At 43.4% G+C, this 18,242-nt stretch overlaps 1 protein-coding gene across 1 annotated transcript in view; it reads left to right on the forward strand.

Moving 5' to 3' along the window:
* Window positions 1-772: 772 nt before the first annotated feature.
* The window catches only part of MAN1A2 (mannosidase alpha class 1A member 2), a 320,220-nt gene continuing 302,750 nt past the window's right edge, over window positions 773-18,242 (forward strand). Inside the window, exon 1 of the mRNA XM_054042404.1 lies at window positions 773-1,605. Coding sequence (XP_053898379.1) covers window positions 1,298-1,605 — 308 coding nt within the window. The 5' untranslated portion in view covers window positions 773-1,297. The remainder of the gene's footprint in view (window positions 1,606-18,242) is intronic.

The following is an 18,242-nucleotide window of genomic DNA, read 5'->3' on the forward strand; positions in this document are numbered from 1 at the left end:
TTACTGATTTATGTATGTTACCATTCCTGATGTCCGATTTGTGTCCATTTATTCTTTTGCGGAGGGACTGTCCAGTTTGGCCAATGTACATGGCAGAGGGGCATTGCAGACACATGATAGCATATATAACATTAGTGGATGTGCAGGTGAATGAGCCCTTGATGGTGTGGCTGATGTGGTTGGGTCCTCTGATGGTGTTGCCAGAGTAGATATGGGGACAGAGTAGACAACGAGGTTTGCTACAGGGTTGGTGTTTCCAACACTGGAAGATACTGACGTATGCTACCTGTAACATAACCTCCCTTATCAGGATGCCACTCGCCGTCCCAGTCTCAGGGCCAGGGCCAGCTCCAGGGTTTTGGCCGCCCCAAGCAGCCAAAACAAAACCAACAACAACAAAAAAAGCCCTGATTGCGATCTAAAAAAAGCCGCGATCGCGATCTGCAGCGGCAATTCGGTGGGAGGTCCTTCACTCCCAGGTGGAGTGAGGGACCGTCCGCCGAATTGCCACCGAATACCTGGACCTGCCACCCCTCTCCGGAGCAGCCGCCCCAAGCACCTGCTTGAGAAGCTGGTGCCTGGAGCCAGCCCTGCTCAGGGCAGACCACACCCTAGCGCAGCGCCCCCTGCGCGCAGCACCACCCCACCACTGCTCCGCCTGGGGAGGCAGCTCAGTACATCGGATCCCCCAACGCGCATGCGCGGAATGTGTGCGTCCTCTGTGGGGGGCTAGTGTAGCGCATGCGTAGCAGCGGGGGCAGGAGGAGCGGAATCGGCGTTGTCTGCTGCTGCCGTTGCCGTGCTTGGCTCTGCTCGGGGGGAGCGGAATGAGCCGTCACCTGGCTCGGCCTCGGCCTCGCGCACGCTGGGCAACCGCCGCCGCCCGCCGGCGACCCTCCTGCCGCCGCGGGGTTTCCCGCGCCCAGTAGTTACCGCCGCGGAGCGGCCCCGGAGCAGCGCCCGGAATCCGCCTGCCCGGCCCCGCGAGCCCGGCATGTGGCCCAGTGGGTGCGGGGGGCGCCGGCGCAGCCCGGCCTCTCGCCGCTGAGCCGGTCGCTGCAGGGCCGGGCCGGGCCGGGGGTGGCTGTGCCGTGACCGAGCGGCCCGGGGCGAGGAGCAAGGGGACGGCGCCTGCTGAGCTGGTGTGGGGGAAGCCAAGCGTGGACGCGCCGGTGGTTGGATCGGCGCACGGCTCGGCGAGAGCTGAACAGCTCCGGTTTGCCGCTCTCCGGCTGCCCCGGTCCTGGCTGGCGGATATGAGATGATATAAACTCTCCGGTCCGCTGTTAGAGGGACAATGACCACCCCCGCTCTGCTGCCCCTGTCTGGGCGTAGACTCCCCCCCCTGAACCTTGGGACCTCCTCCTTCCCCCACCACAGGGCTACCTTGAGACTGTCCGAAAAATTTATCCTCCTCCTCATTCTTAGTGCCTTCATCACCCTCTGTTTTGGGGCATTCTTCTTCCTCCCGGATTCTTCCAAACACAAACGCTTTGATCTGGGTTTAGAGGATGTGTTAATTCCTCACGTGGATACCAGCAAGGGGGGCAAAAACCTTGGAGGCTACTTGATCCACGGGCAAGGACACGATGAGCACAGGCACAGGTATAATGTATACACATGGTTTTGTTTGTTTCACGTAAGAAAACAATGCCTGATCTTGCTGTCATTGGAGTGACTATAAGTGGGAATAGGATTTGGTCCAAAGAAAACCTAGTAAAGAGGACTGCGGTTGGCCTACTGTGTAATGTGGTTTTCCTTTTGCCATTTCCAGGAAAATGTAGCTCTACCTAGATGGCATAATTTTCTTCTGACAAATGTAAAAGTCATGGTTGCTTAATCATGGCTGAAAGGGATACTGTAATGTAAGGAGCATAGTGACTTTTGGGTGGGCTCACAAGTGGAGAGTCACCTCATATAGCCTTGCTCTCATGAACATGAAATATCCATAGTATTTATTCTCTGTATATTTCCTGAATGTCTTTCTGCTTCTGAGTTCTTTGTGCCTCTCCCCATACCTGTCTTCCCCAAGCTGCTACATGTGAGGCTGTTTGGGGTCCCTTAGCTCCTGGGCCCTTGTCCACCATGATTCTGTCTCCTTCAGGCTCTCAACCCCTGGCCCTAATTTGTGCTGCTGTTTTGGGCAGGTGTTAGTAAGCCAGGTGGTTGCCTTTTCTCCCTGTTTTAGCTTCCTAACGATCTCTGCAGAGCAAGAGAAGTAACGTGAGAGAGAACCTGCAGCTATGAGAACAAACTGAGGCCTTGGCTACACTTACCAGCTAGTTCGACGGCTGGAAATCGAAGTTCTGGGTTCGACTTATCGCGTCTAGTCTGGACGCGATAAGTCGAACCCGGAAGTGCTTGCCGTCGACTGCGGTATTCCAGCTCGGCGAGAGGAGTACCGCGGAGTCGACGGGGGAGCCTGCCTGCCGCGTGTGGACCAAGGTAAGTTCGAACTAAGGTACTTCGACTTCAGCTACGTTATTCACGTAGCTGAAGTTGCGTACCTTAGTTCGAATTAGGGGGGTAGTGTAGACCAAGCCTGAGGTGGCAGCGATTGGGATTTTTCTATTGATGGTCACTAGTGGAGGGACACCATAATTAAGCACTAGAACTGAAATATTAGTGCTGACTGGTCTAGGTGGGCTTGGGCTCTCTGCAGCATCAGGTCTTTATGCAGTATAGAGTTGGGTTAGCTCAAATTAGGTCCCAGACATGGATTTTGTAGAAAAACTAGCTTTACAAATCTGAATTTTTTTTTTTGAAATTTTCAGATGAGTTTTTGAGTACACTTATCATTAGAATTATTTTATAATACTCCTAAAAAAAATTAGTAACAGTAACAGAATTAAAAAAAAATAATCAAAAAACTCTTAAGCTTACAGTGTTTCTTTGGGAGTGGTGTGAAATAGGTTCCCTCTTCTGTCTATGATAAGAGTTCTATAATGGTGATTTGTGCCAGCTTTTGAAAAAATGGGATTGTCCTTTTTTGTTACTATGTGGTATATAAAGGCAATCTGAATATTGGGGTATTTCCCACCCTGGTTTGTGCCTTATGTTAGAAATATCAGCAGTGTTAAGCCTGATTATTCTCTGCTATTCATGGAGGATCTGTTAGACATCTTGAAGTACATTTATTATGATTTCTGATGCCTTACTTGAAAGGGCACAGGTGCTGAATATTTAACAAAGAATTAATTTATTGAACATGTTAATTAGCCCCTACTGTTAAATGCTACACAAAACAATTCTAGACATTGACTAAGCCTCATAATTACATATGTAAGAAGATTTTACAGGTTGCCAAACCCCTGATGGCAACTAATCATGAACAGGAGCCAGTGTCCCTCTGCTTTGGCTTCAACGGTCTGGGTTATTAGCTGCTAACGGTGTCAGGAACACTACCATACCGTCTTTGTGGTTTCAACTATTCCTGTTTATGTACTTACCCATATGACTTGCCTGATACCTTGTAGATATACTCTTCTAACACCACTGTAATGGCTGAATCAGTGTACATTTTATTTATAAGGGAAGTACAGAGGAAGCATATAAAGGGAAGGGGAAGATGGATTTGGAGTGGGTATATCAGTAATATACAATACACAAGTAACACAGCTCCAGGGTGGATTTCTCTGGATTCATGATTCCAGTTTATTCCATGCTAATGGACTCTGTAATGTGGAGGTGCCCATATATTTTGAGTCATTGCAGGTCTGAAGCTGTTTGAGTGTAGTGAGGTGTTTAGGGTGCTAATTCGCTTGGGGGACTAACCTTTGCAGCAGCAATAGGTGTTCTCAGTGGAAAAAGGCCCAACACGGTAGGGGGCTTTCTCGGTGTTTCCAAGACCAGTTGCTCTCTTCTAGAGTAGTTCAGCTAACCCCTTTCTGGGCAAAATAGGCAAACCCCAGGCAGAGAGAGACCGCCAGGAGATCACCTGAACTCCCCTCAGGTAGGGCTGTCCTCTCATCCCCAATCCAATTGGCTTCCATCCCACAGGGTTCACCTTATCACAATGCTCAACACCCTTGTCAAGGTGAACACACCCCATCTCTCAACTACCTGGCCACAAGCTTGGCTTCCTTTTTTGTCAGACCCATTAACCCAGTTATGCTTACCTTGTGCTGTTTTGTGTCTCGTGATTCTCTTGCTTCCCAGTCACAATGATTTGCATTTCTAAAGTAGACAAGCCAAATTAAAAGCTGTGTCACACATTTTTGAATTGCATGATGCCTTCTAGTGGCTGGCCTATAGAAAGGAAAATAAACTTGCTATTGCTAAAAATAGATTTTTGACATAGCTTTTGGAGCTAGCTGACCAAGTTGTAGTTCTAGTTCCCTGTGCATGTGATCTCCCCACCCCTTCAACATAGAAGATATCTATCTGAAGACATATAATCAGTTCAGTAGTGATATCACAAAGGAAATTATTATGGTTGTGCCAACTTTGGCTTTATTTGTGGAGTACCTGTAGATAGAGGTAACTTTTCAATTATGTTCAAAGTAGACTTCAGTCAGTCTATACAGGCACTGTCCACACTAGAGAAACTTGGCATGCTAACCCTTGTGTGCTTAAACTTTCGCTCTAAGCACACAAATGCTTCTAGTGATGCACAAGCTTTACAGCCTATTTTTGGATTACATTTGATTTGACATACCAGCATGGACAGGGATCACAAAACTCAGTCATAAGTGATACTTTAAGTATGACTGGGTTGCTGAAGGGACAGAATGTCCCACATCAGCTGTTATTGCCTCATTTTGTGTTAGAAACTTGCCCCTTCTGTGGTGAGTTGGAGAGAATCCTCAGGTATCACCTGTACCCTGCTGGAGGTGCTTCAGGATAGCACCAAAGTGCCATGTAGAAAAGGAGAGGACGGGCTCTGTTAACGGTCAGAGAAACAGGTCGAAGAGCTGGGCTATGAGACACTGGACACAATGAGAATTTTCAGGATCTCCTTTTAAGAACCCTGGATCTTCAGTGTCCAAGCTGATTTGGGTGAAGGAGGAAACAGGATGAAAGGTCCTCTGTCTGGTATGTAGCTTATAAAATGTAATGACAGATTGATGTTGGAGGCTTGGTGGCTGAGGGAAGAATATTTTGTAAGAATGCTGGTGTGCATTCATACTGATCTTGGATATGTAATGCAGTTCTCTACCTATGTAATGGAGATTCTTGTTAATCTTTCCCCTCCAGTATCTGAATAACTCACTCAGCAAGTCCTCCAACCTTGCAATCAAATTTTGGGACAGTGCACATTTCTTTCCACCCAGATGGAACCTTGCACAGCCTTTCCATTCAGAGGCAGTCCTTTGATATCAGAGGTGCAAATGATCCTCATTGGTCTTCATGCTTTCTGAGATTGCTTTTCTTTTCCTGGATGGGACCATAAACAAAGCCATTCTTGAAGGTCCTGTTAGTTTATTTAGAGCTGCAATCTCCTGGGCCCCCTATCTTTATTCTGTAAATCAGTTAAAATAGCGTCCCCTGCTCACTTGTAATTTTATCCGTGTTTTTGTGAATTATTTGTCTGTGGTCCAGGAGAAGTGTCTTACAAGAATACATTTAGAATCTGAAACAGAACTGTGATTGTACTTTTAGTCTCATTCTTTGGTATTTCAGGAAATGGATGGGCTGTTGCTATGGTTATTAACACTTTTTAATTTCTTGTTCTTCGTTTCAGTGCTACTCAGGCAGGATGGGTGTCCCAAAGTATTCATAGGGTCAAGTTAACTGGATTCACAATGTTGGAAAGGCGCATAAATCTCTGGTCTAGGAAAAGGGGAAGCAGAAAAGACTGCCACTGGACATGTACAGAGACATGAATAGAAACCCTGAACACATGTATAGTTTGAAAAGTGTGTGTGTGTGGGGAAGCTCGACTTTTAAGAGACAGGACAAATTCAGAAATCATACGGGACTTCTGGAATGAGACACATGCACGTGAATGACGGCTAGACTATTCCAAATGGAAATCTTTAATGCATGCCTGAGGACTCGGGAAAGAGTGACAGTTGTGTAAACTCAGCAACAAGCTGATACCCAATACCACAGTTTGCAAGTAGCTATCTATTGGGCTGCTTCTTACCAAGTCCTTCAGAGCCATTACAAAGTCGCTTTACTCCTTTACAAGATTGATTTCAATTTTCCTTTCCACAAAATGAGGCATTTTATTAACTCTTTCATTGATATGTCTATTGCCACCTAATAATATAAATGAGTTAACTTGTTTTGATATTGTAGTTGTCTTGTGACCTCTTGTGTTAATTAAATGTCTTGAAGGCCTATCTAATTTGAACATCAATCATATTCTTATTAAATTCATCAAATGATTCCTCTAAATGCTCCCTCACCAAACTCTTTGCAGTTAGAAAGCTTGTCTTTCACCAGCAGAGGTTAGTCTAATAAAAAATATTTTTACCCACCTTGTCTTTCAAAATGACTAAGTCACTACTACAGCAGGAAATATATAAATGTATGCAAATAAGAATATAATCACACCAGCACAACATCTCAAAGCCACTTCAAAGCAGCAGCTGGCCTATCGCTATGTCAACAGTGCAGTCTTTCAGAAACACATTCATATTACAGATTGAGAGTGGGATAATTATTAAAAACAAATGTATTACAAAAGGACAAACCCAGCACCAGTGTGGCATTAAAATTGCAAGGGCTCATCTACATGGTGCAGCAATGTGTACTTTAGGGAAGTGATTTTGAAAGCTCACTAATGTGTGATAGTGTTAGTGCCTGGGAGGTGTGGGATTACAATGTGTTACACAACTCTCCTCTGGGCCTGATCCCCAGAAGATGCGAGTCTGTTACAGTCCTTAGCAGTACCGTCTGGCTTTCTAGCTGAAGCTGTAGAGCCATGCTTTCAGCTATGTAGTCCCTAGTTCACTTCCTGTTCACAGAAGTCAGCATCCTTGTCATATGTCATGCAAAATATGTCAAGCTGATACTATAACTGCTTCATTAGTCTCTGAACAGTTATGGGTTAACAGTCATCTGCATCTTTTATTATTCCTGAAAAGACACTTCTCCATCTTCTTGCTCACTGTATAGTTATTTGTATTACATTAGCACCTAGAGGCTCCATTGTTCTAGGCACTGTATAAACAAATAAAAATGTTATCAGAAACTTCCAATCTTTGTTTTTAGATGGTCTAGTAAAATATAATAGCTTATCCATCTTGTGTCTCTAATCTTTGTTTTGTCCTTTTACCTTTTGTCTAAAACTAAGAAATGGGTAGGGTGATAACACAATCTGTTCATTAGTGTCTCGGAATCTGCCTCTCCATGTTTGTATAGTCAGAAAATGATTTAATTAGCCATGATAAAAATGGGAAGGCAGGGTCACCTGGGAACACAATGGTCTTTTTGGTGTTCAGCTTTTAAAATTTGACTAATTTTTTTTTACTTAAATCAATAGATGGATTGTGTGTACTGAGTTGTGTTACTTGAATCGGTATAACTGTGAAGTGAGCTAATTAGTCATTTGGGTGTATTTAGTTTAAGTTAAAGGTAGTGACACCTAGAAAGACAAAGGGAAATCAGGATAAAATAGACACATGATTAGAAATGCCCTTTAAGTTTACAGTTCTGTTCAGATTCATAAATTTTGAATGTAATTGTTTATGTTCAGAAACTGGTCAGAATGGTTTTCACCTTGCTTGCTTGCATGATTTTATGAAAGAGATATTGCATGTATCTGAGAAACGGGAACCCTTCGTTCATTTTTGATTTCTTAGGCTGATAATGTTTGTGTGAATGTGAAAATGCACAGCCAAGGTTTGTGATTTCACTCTTAAGAGATTGAGTATGCCTTTTAAGAAAAGGAGGGGATAAAAACTCTTTGGAATTTTTGAGAGAGCAATTAGGTTCCTATATTTACTGTAATTTTGCTATTCATAGATTTTTTTATTTTAAAGGCTAGAAGGGACCATTAGATCACCCAGTCTGAACTCCAGTATAACACAGGCCACTTACCCCTTTACTGAGCCCAATAACTTGTTTGACTTAAGTATATCTTCCAGAAAGATATCCAGTCTTGTTTTGAATACATCAAAAGATGGAGAATCCACCAGTTCCTTTGGTAGTTGCAGTTGTTCATCAGTCTCACCATTCAATGTGTACCTTTTTTCTTCTAATTTGAATTTTTTTGGCTTCAGCTTCCAGCCATTGATTCTTGTTGTGCCTTTCCCTGCTATATCAACCCTTTAGCAGCTGGTATTATTTCCCTGAGAAAGCACTCAATAAACTCACCTTTCAAAAAAAGAGTGAGCTCTTTAGGTCTCTCACTGTAAGGCAGCCCTTGCATAGTTTTTGTGGCTCTTCTCTCTACCCCACCAGTTTTTCAAAATTCTTTTTAAAATGTGGACCCCAGAGCTGGCTGCGGTATACTAGTATTGGTTTTACAGTAGCCTATCCAGAGGTAAAATCATCTCGTTTACTGGTTTTATGTTGAAGATGCTCAGGTACTACAGTGATGGCTGGCAGTATAAAACGTTAAGGCTGATAGTGAATTATTTTTTGTAAAGGTCCAAATTTCTTGGTCAAGGTCCAGACTCTAGAGAAGATAATAATAATAATAACAACAATAATAAAAAAATAACATGATGATAATAAGTAGTAAATAAAAAGATTTTGGGGTCCATTCAAAAACATCTGGCAGTCCAGATTTGGCCCACTGTCTGCCTATTGATTACCCCTGCCCTAAGATATACTGATTATAGGCACTAGTGCTGCTGTAAACCCTTGTGCATGGCTTCACTGAAGTCAGTGGGGGCATCCTGGTTAAGTAAGTGTTTGCAGGACTAAACCCACAGATTTCTTGGATTAACTCTCTTACTGGCATAATTTCTTAATATTAAAAATTAATCTTTGTATTCAATATAACAGAAGAATAAGCAGACAAAATACACATGTGCAAATAAGGGAAACTTCATCTTTCCTTGTGACATGAACAAAATGAAACACAGCATTCTTAAAAAAATCATATGGTGAAAGGAATTTCTACGTTTAAACTGCTGAGTATATCGAAAATAAGATTCAATTGAAAACTGTCATTTCTAAACCAGCTGTTTGTAGTAGTCGTTGAAGTGACATAATGTATGACACTAACAGCCTGGGAGACTATGGTATGAGATTAAATTAGTTTCCATCCAGGTCTAGCAGGGTTGCATTGGACCTTTCGGACTTTCAAACTTTAGTTTGTTAAACATCCGTTATAATCATGTTACTTTTCCTAGCCAACAGAACAGAAACTTTACCCATAATTACAGAGACAAGGTGGGTCAGATAATGTCTTTCATTGGACCAACTTTTGTTGGTGAGAGACAGGCTTTTGAGTTTACACAGAGCTCTCTAATATCATGGGACTGACACGGCTACAACAACACTGCATATTTATCCATAACTGTCACTTTCAATGAGCGAGATAAGTAGGTGAAGTAATATCTTTTATTGGACTAACTTCTTTTAATGGAAGGGACAAGCTTTCAAGCTTCACAGAGCTCTTTCTCAGGTCTGGGGAAGGTAACCAGAGTGTCCAAGCTAAATACAAGGTATGTCAGATTGTTTAGCATTAGGGATTCACATGTGTTGTAGGATACCACTTAATGAAGTGGGGACAATTACAGGTTAGCAGGCTGTAGGGTGTGTTACAAATTGTTGTAGTGAGCTATAAAACCAGTGTCTCTGAGTTTGGTGTCTAGCAGAGTTATGTATTTAAGTTCCCAGACTAGTCTTCTGAATATGTTGTGCAGATTTCCTTTGAGGAGTAGGACTGAGGGGTCAGAGATAGCGATTGCTTTGTAAAGAGTGATCACCGTGGGTGACGGCGTTTTTGTCATCATTTTTTCATTCGAGAGCATAGCGACTGTCTGATTTCACCCACATAGTTGTTGTTGGGGCTTATGATGCACTGGATGAAGTACAGCACGTGTAGTGATAGGCATGTGTAAGACTGGTGGAACTTGAAAGGTGAGTTGTGGGGTTATTGATATGTCTGCAGGTTTTTCATCTGTTCTGGCATGATCTGCTGCTACTTTGAGCTGGTGTGTTCTGGTCTGTGGGGAGCTTGCTTCTGATAAGCTTGGTGAGGTTGAGGGGCTTGTCTGGGTCAGAAGCAAGGGTTTGGGAAGGATTTTTTTTCAGGATGTGGTCCTTGTCAAGTATGTGTTGTAACTGTTTGATATGTCGTATAGGTTCTAGTGTGGCATGAGAGGTGACAGCTTAGGGGTATGTGGTCAGTGGGTTTTTTCTGTATTGACAGTTTTTTCCCAGGGTATTCGTATTCCCATATGTGATCTACTTCTCTGGTGCAGTCCTTGTATAGTGAAGGCATTTTAAGTATGTTTAGGTGTGTATCCCAGACTTTCTCTTGCAGGAGAGTGGATGAATAAAAAATCCAATTTTTATTTTTTATTTTCAAAAAAAGTTGATAATTTAAATAACTTTAAAAAAAATCCTGTTTAAAACGAAATCTGAGTTTAATACAAAATATATTTAGGCTTAAACTACTACTGTCTTAACACATTTAAATAAAAAATAAATATGCTGAAACCATGAGCCTCTATCAAAAACTTTGAGTTACATGCTGCTTTTCTGCATAAAGATCTCTTCCTCTCTTCCCCCACCCCCTTGATCCGAATTCTAACTTTTGAGGTCAAGCTTTATAAATGTGGCACAACAAATTGTGTATTGTATTAAGGGCTTGATCCTAGGGGGGACCCGGGGGCTGTGCTAGTGGGTGCAAGAGCTTTGCAAATTCATCGCAGGCATTCTGGCCTGGCCTCTGACTTCAGGAGACACCATCATAGACTCATAGACTTTAAGGTCAGAAGGGACCATTATGATCATCTGGTCTGACCCCCTGCATGCCGCAGGCCACAAAACCGTCCCTACCCTTCCCTTGACTCTGCTGATGAAGTCCCCAAATCCTGTGTTTTAGTGACTTCAATTGGCAGAGAACCCTCCTGCTAGCGATCCCTGCCCCATGCTGCGGAGGAAGGCGAAAAACCTCCAGGGCCTCAGCCAATCTACCCTGGAGGAAAATTCCTTCCCGACCCCAAATATGGCGATCAGTAAGACCCTGAGCATGTAGGCAAGAGTCTCCAGCCTGACCCTTGTTAGCCATTATACTATTTACCTGCCATTGCTCGGTATTCCTTGGCTAATATGTTTTACCATTAAACCATTCCCTCCATAAACTTATCTAACTTAATCTTAAAACCAGACAGGTCCCTCGCCCCCACCGTTTCCCTCGGAAGGCCGTTCCAATATTTCACCCATCTGACTGTCAGAAACCTTCGTCTAATTTCAAGCCTAAACTTCCCCAGGGCCAGTTTATATCCATTCATTCTCGTGTCCACATTAATACTAAGCTGGAATAATTCCTCTCCCTCCCTTGTATTTATCCCTCTGATATATTTAAAGAGTGCAATCATATCCCCCCTCAGCCTTCGCTTTGTCAGACTAAACAACCCGAGCTCCTCTAGTCTCCTTTCATATGACAGGTTTTCCATTCCTCTGATCATCCTAGTGGCCCTTCTCTGCACCCGTTCCAATTTGAGTTCATCTTTTTTAAACATGGGAGACCAGAACTGCGCACACTACTCCAAATGAGGTCTCACCAGCGCCTTATACAACGGAAGCAGCACCTCCTTATCCCTACTAGATATACCTTGCCTAATGCATCCCAAGACCGCGTTGGCTTTTTTCACCGCCACGTCACATTGTCGACTCATAGTCATCCTGCGGTCTACAAGGACCCCTAGGTCCTTCTCCTCTTCTGTTACTTCTAACCAATGCGTCCCCAGCTTGTAACTAAAATTGTTGTTAGTCATCCCTAAATGCATCACCTTACACTCTTCACTATTAAATTTCATCCTATTTCTGATACTCCAATTCACAAGCTCATTCAAGTCTCCCTGCAGAATATCCCTATCCTCCTCCGAATTGGCAACGCCTCCCACCTTCGTATCATCCGCAAACTTTATCAGTCCACTCCTGCAATCGGTTCATAGGTCAGTTATAAATAGATTAAATAAAATGGGTATCTTATCAAGACCATCCACTGAGCCCACTGGGTGGTCTTATTCCTATTTTATAGTTTCTCCCTATCTGATCTCTTATTGGCTCATTTCTCAAATTATGAATATTTAACTCCACCCACCATGGAAATCTACTCTCCAGCTCATTGAAAAACACTGACTTGCCCAACAGTGTTCCCTCTAATTTTTTACATCCGTGCGTGGAATGAGTTTTGTTATGTGTATCTATATGGAGATGATGTGTGACACATCATCTTCATATGGGTGGACATAACAAAATTCATGTGGTGGGGGTGGGGCCGAGGGGTTCGGAGTGTAATAGGTGGGTCAGGGCTGGGGCAGAGGGTTGGGGTGCCGGGGGGAGGTGAGGGCTCTGGCTCGGTGTGCAGGATCTGGGGTGGGGCTGGGGATGCGGGAGTTTGGCGTGCAGGCTGCCATGGGGCTGGGATGGGGGGAGAGAGAGGAGTCTCTCCCCCCCCCACCCCAGCTCTCTCTCTTACTGCAGCAGCTTGGGGATGGGTGAGAGGCACTTGTCCGCAGCTGTGGCAGCTCTGGCATACCTGGACCAGGTTGGGCTGGGGGAGGGGCTCCTCTTCCCCTCCACCTGCGCAGCCCTTGAGAGCCTGCTGCGCAGCCATGCAGCTTACAGGGAACGTAGCTGTCCAGTGACTACCAGCTCTTGCTTTTGGATAGTTCTGGAGACTTTAAGTAAATTACTTTTCTCTGCCTTCTTGTGTGTGCTCACAGACAGAGATACAAACAAACAGAAATCCATTAATTTCTCAACTGCCTCCCTCTCTAAACAAATGAGATACTGCAGTGTAAAAAGCATGTGGGTTACAGGAGTAGAAGTCTTGGATTATTGTTAATTGTTTTGTTTTTCTGGGAGTGGAGAGAGAGGGGTGGGCGTAGGGTGGGACTGGGGGAGTTATGTAACAAGGGGAAAGGAGCAGACCATGCAACCAGAAAGGAGCAACACTGCTGTCAAAGAAGGATACTGTGGGAAGAAGGGACAACAATCTTCAGAGTGCAGCAGTTGATTTCAACATGTGAGGACTGGAGGAAAAAAACCTGCCATGGCTGCAGGTTGTAAAAGATCCTATTTGGGAATATTTTCAGGAAGTTCCTGTATCTCTGGGTAAAAAAGAAATGTGTCAAATGAAAACAGTGGAACAGAGAGATGCAAGGCTGAATTATCAGCGTGAAACAGCCCGAAAAATGCTCTTCAGAAGGCAATGACTAACGTTGATATGTGGACATGTCTGAACAATCTGGATCAAGAGGTTGGTAAACTTATTTTTGCACCATTCTTATGGACTGCCTGCCATGTTTTACTATGCTAGTAAATGATCATTTAGATTATTCTCCTAAATATGTATTTTGGGTGGATTAATTACTTATGAATTTCAAAATGTTTGTTCAAAAAAGTATTTATTAAATTTTTACTGTTGCTGGACTTTTGAGATTTTTTTAATTGCTCAATATAATTAAACATCCTAGATGAATTTCCTATATATAAGTAAAGTTTTATTAGGCTTTTATGAATTTTACCATTTAAAGTCCCCCCCCCCCCAAGCTATTTGGTATGTTGCTAGAGATGAGCATTTAAATAGATATAGATCATCCTTATGACTTAATTAATTTCCTTATAAAACTGTGTTTAGAATAAATTATATAGTTTAAACAGTGGTACTAACAGCTGCAATAGGAGGAATCTTTACAATCTCATTTTTAAAGCAATGCACTGAGTAATACTCACTGAGAGTGACTTTTTTCACCCTTGTGTGTCAGGGTCCATCTTAGCTATAAGAGGTTATGAATATCCATGATTTACAATGTCAGGGTCATCTGCTGGTACCAGCAGCAGTGTCACAACTATATAAAAAACAAAACAAAACATAAAAAACTTTTTTCATTATATTGTAAAACCACAGATTAGTTCGTAATCAGGACCAGCAAATTCCAGCAAGACTCTATAAATGCAAAGATTGCTTTGTCCATTTACGCAACACATTCTTCCTTTCTTCTTGTCTGGAAAAAAGAGTTGGGGCTGTTGTTCTTACAGAAATAATTAATACATCAGGAAATGTACATACAGCAGAATACTTAAAAAATAGCAGTAAAAGCTATAGCAAACTGTTAACAAAAATCTGTGTCTGCTTTTTCACAGACGATGCTATAAATGTAGCAAAGATGAGAAGAAATCTAGAGGAAGATAATGAAGGGAACCTGAAACTTATAACACATAGGAGCAGAGCTCATTTCTTGCATCTTTTAGCCAAAGAATTAAATATAGGTTTAGTAGTAAAGGAAAATGTTGTTGAATTTGCAAATTACTTCTGTAACACCACATTGCTCAGGTTGACTGAAGAGAGCAGGATTAATTCTCCTCCAAGAAGTCTGTTGGAGTGGTTGATTGTTTTGAGCTATTTATTAAGAACTAGCCCATTCTGATGAGAATTTGTGAAGAAAATCATGACAATATAGATAGATAACAAAGAGTCTGGTGGCACCTTAAAGACTAACAGATTTATTTGGGCATAAGCTTTCGTGAGTAAAAACCTCACTTCTTCGGATGCATAGAGTGAAAGCTACAGATGCAGGCATTATATACAGACACATGGAGAGCAGGGAGTTACTTCACAAGTGGCGAACCAGTGTTGACAAGGCCAATTCAATCAGGGTGGATGTAGTCCACTCCCAATAATAGATGAGGAGGTGTCAATTCCAGGAGAGGAAAAGCTGCTTCTGTAGTGAGCCAGCCACTCCCAATCCCTATTCAAGCCCAGATTAATGGTGTTGAATTTGCAAATGAATTTTAGTTCTGCTGTTTCTCTTTGAAGTCTGTTTCTGAAGTTTTTTTGTTCAATGACAGTGACTTTTAAATCTGTGATAGAATGACCAGGGAGATTGAAGTGTTCACTTACTGGCTTGTGTATGTTACCATTCCTGATGTCTGATTTGTGTCCATTTATTCTTTTGCGGAGGGACTGTCCGGTTTGGCCAATGTACATGGCAGAGGGGCATTGCTGGCACATGATGGCATATATGACATTAGTGGATGTGCAGGTGAATGAGCCCCTGATGGTGTGGCTGATGTGGTTGGGTCCTCTGATGCTGTTGCCAGAGTAGATATGGGGACAGAGTAGGCAACGAGGTTTGCTACAGGGATAGGTTCCTGGGTTGGTGTTTCTGTGGTGTGGTGTGTAGTTGCTGGTGAGTATTTGCTTCAGGTTGGGGGGTTGTCTGTAAGCAAGGACTGGCCTGCCTCCCAAGGTCTGTGAGAGTGAGGGATCATTTTCCAGGATAGGTTGTAGGTCGTGGATAATGCGCTGGAGAGGTTTTAGCTGGGGGCTGTATGTGATGGCCAGTGGTGTTCTGTTATTGTCCTTGTTGGGCCTGTCCTGTAGTAGGTGATTTCTGGGTACCCGTCTTGCTCTGTCAATCTGTTTCCTCACTTCCCCAGGTGGGTATTGTAGTTTTACGAATGCTTGATAAAGATCTTGTAGGTGTTTGTCTCTGTCTGAGGGGTTGGAGCAAATTCGGTTGTATCTTAGGGCTTGGCTGTAGACAATGGATCGTATGATGTGTCTTGGATGGAAGCTGGAGGCATGTAGGTACGTATAGCGGTCAGTAGGTTTCCGGTATAGGGTGGTGTTTATGTGACCATCACTTATTTGTACTGTAGTGTCCAGGAAGTGGATCTCTTGTGTGGACTGGTCCAGGCTGAGGTTGATGGTGGGGTGGAAATTGTTGAAGTCCAGGTGGAATTCTTCAAGGGCCTCCTTTCCGTGGGTCCATATGATGAAGATGTCATCAATGTAGCGCAAGTAGAGGAGGGGCACTAGGGGACGAGAGCTGAGGAAGCGTTGTTCTAAGTCAGCCATAAAAATGTTGGCATATGTGGGGCCATGCGGGTACCCATAGCAGTGCCACTGACTTGAAGGTATAAGTTGTCCCCAAATCTGAAGTGGTTGTGGGTGAGGACAAAGTCACAAAGCTCAGCCACCAGGCTTGCTGTGGCCTCATCAGGGATACTGTTCCTGACAGCTTGTAGTCCATCCTCATGTGGAATATTGGTATAAAGTGCTTCTACATCCATGGTGGCCAGGATGGTGTTTTCAGGAAGAACGTCAATGCACTGTAGTTTCCTCAGGAAGTCGGTGGTGTCTCGAAGATAGCTGGGAGTGCTGGTAGCATAGGGTCTGAGGAGAGTGTCCAAATAGCCAGATAATCCTGCTGTCAGAGTACCAATGCCTGAGATGATGGGGCGTCCAGGGTTTCCGGGTTTATGGATCTTTGGTAGTAGATAGAATACCCCTGGTCGGGGTTCTGGGGGTGTGTCCATGTAGATTTGTTCCCGTACTGTAGCTGGGAGTTTCTTGAGCAGATGGTGTAGTTTCTTTTGGTATTCCTCAGTAGGATCAGAGGATAGTGGCCTGTAGAATGTGGTCTTGGAGAGTTGCCTGGCAGCCTCCTGTTCATAATCTGACCTGTTCATTATGACTACAGCACCTCCTTTGTCAGCCCCTTTGATGATAATGTCAGAGTTGTTTCTGAGGCTGTGGATGGCATTGCGTTCTATACGGCTGAGGTTATGGGACAAGTGATGTTGTTTGTCCACAATTTCAGCCTGTGCACGTCTGCGGAAACACTCTATGTAGAGGTCCAGTCTGTCATTTCGACCATCAGGAGGAGTCCACGCAGAGTTCCTCTTCTTGTAGTGTTGGTAGGAAGGTTCCTGTGGGTCAGTGCACTGTTCAGTGGTGCGTTGAAAATATTCCTTGAGTCGGAGACGACGAAAGTAGGCTTCCAAATCACCGCAGAACTGTATCATGTTCGTGGGGATGGTGGGACAGAAAGAGAGTCCCCGAGATAGGACAGACTCTTCTGCTGGGCTAAGTGTGTGGTTGGAAAGATTGACAATGTTGTTAGATGAGTTGAGGGTACCATTGTTATAGTCCCCAGTGGCAGGTATTAGTTTAGATAGCTTACAGTCCTTTTTCCTCTGTAGAGAAGTGAAATGTGCATTGTAAATGGCTTGTCTCATTTTTGTAAAGTCCAGCCACGTTGAAGTTTGTGTAGAAGGCTGGTATTGTATGAGAGTCTCCAGTTCTGAGAGCTCATTCTTGATCTTCTCCTGTCTGCTGTATAGGATGCTGATCAGGTGGTTCCTCAGTTTCTTTGAGAGTGTGTGGCACAGTCTCTCACCATACTCAGTGTAGTATGTTGATTGCAATGGATTTTTTACCTTCAGTCCTTTTGGTATGATGTCCATCTGTTTGCATTTGGAGAGGAAGATGATGTCTGTCTGTATCTGTGCAAGTTTTTTGTTGAGGTTGATGGATTTCCACTCCATACGGCTAAATTTAGTGCCTTGCATGTTGTCAAGTATCAGGGGGTAGCCGTGTTAGTCTGTGTCTACAAAAACAATCTGAATATAGATAGATGGTATCCAAAGTAGTCAACATTGGACTAATGAGAAATGTAGAAGATTGTTTTCAGTATAGTCAGTTTACTTCCATAGCTTTGGACAAACTGCAGAAAGATTTCCGCTATATTATTAATGCTTCTGAAATTTGGAAATAACTTTGAGACATTGCTATCCAACAACAAAGTTAAATTGCAGGCAGTAAAGAAGCAGAGGGATCAATCACTTACCTCACCTCATTTTCTTGCCAGTATTCTCAGTCCAGAGTACTAGGGTTGATGTCACACTGATGAAGAAGATGCTGCTATGACATGGGGATCTAATAATAACCTATCAATCATGCCAGTCATAATTTTGGGGCTGGGCATGAGGCATTCAAGCAATACATGTTTGTTGATATTGTTTTATAGAAAATCATACCAATGAACTGATGGAGGTCACTAGCTAAGCACCTGGAACCAGAATTTGTTGAAGTGCTAAATCAGCTTTTGATAGCAGTAGCCTCTTCTGCAGGCACAGATGGACTATTTTCTTCATTTGGACTAATTTATGCAGAGTTGAGAAATCGCTTGGGAATTAGATAAGTTTTCCAGCTTTTTCTTCTATTTCAGTTAGTGAATAAAAATGAAGGGGGGGAGGTGTCTTGAAATTTTCTGGTTTGAAAAGTTTGAAGGACAGCCTAAATAACTTACGAGACTGTCTCATTTTCTAGAGACTTGGGTGATTAGGAACACAGTTGCCAACCTTCACGTGAT

The sequence above is a fragment of the Malaclemys terrapin genome, chromosome 1 (assembly GCF_027887155.1).
Source record: "Malaclemys terrapin pileata isolate rMalTer1 chromosome 1, rMalTer1.hap1, whole genome shotgun sequence".
Lineage (NCBI taxonomy): Eukaryota > Metazoa > Chordata > Testudines > Emydidae > Malaclemys > Malaclemys terrapin.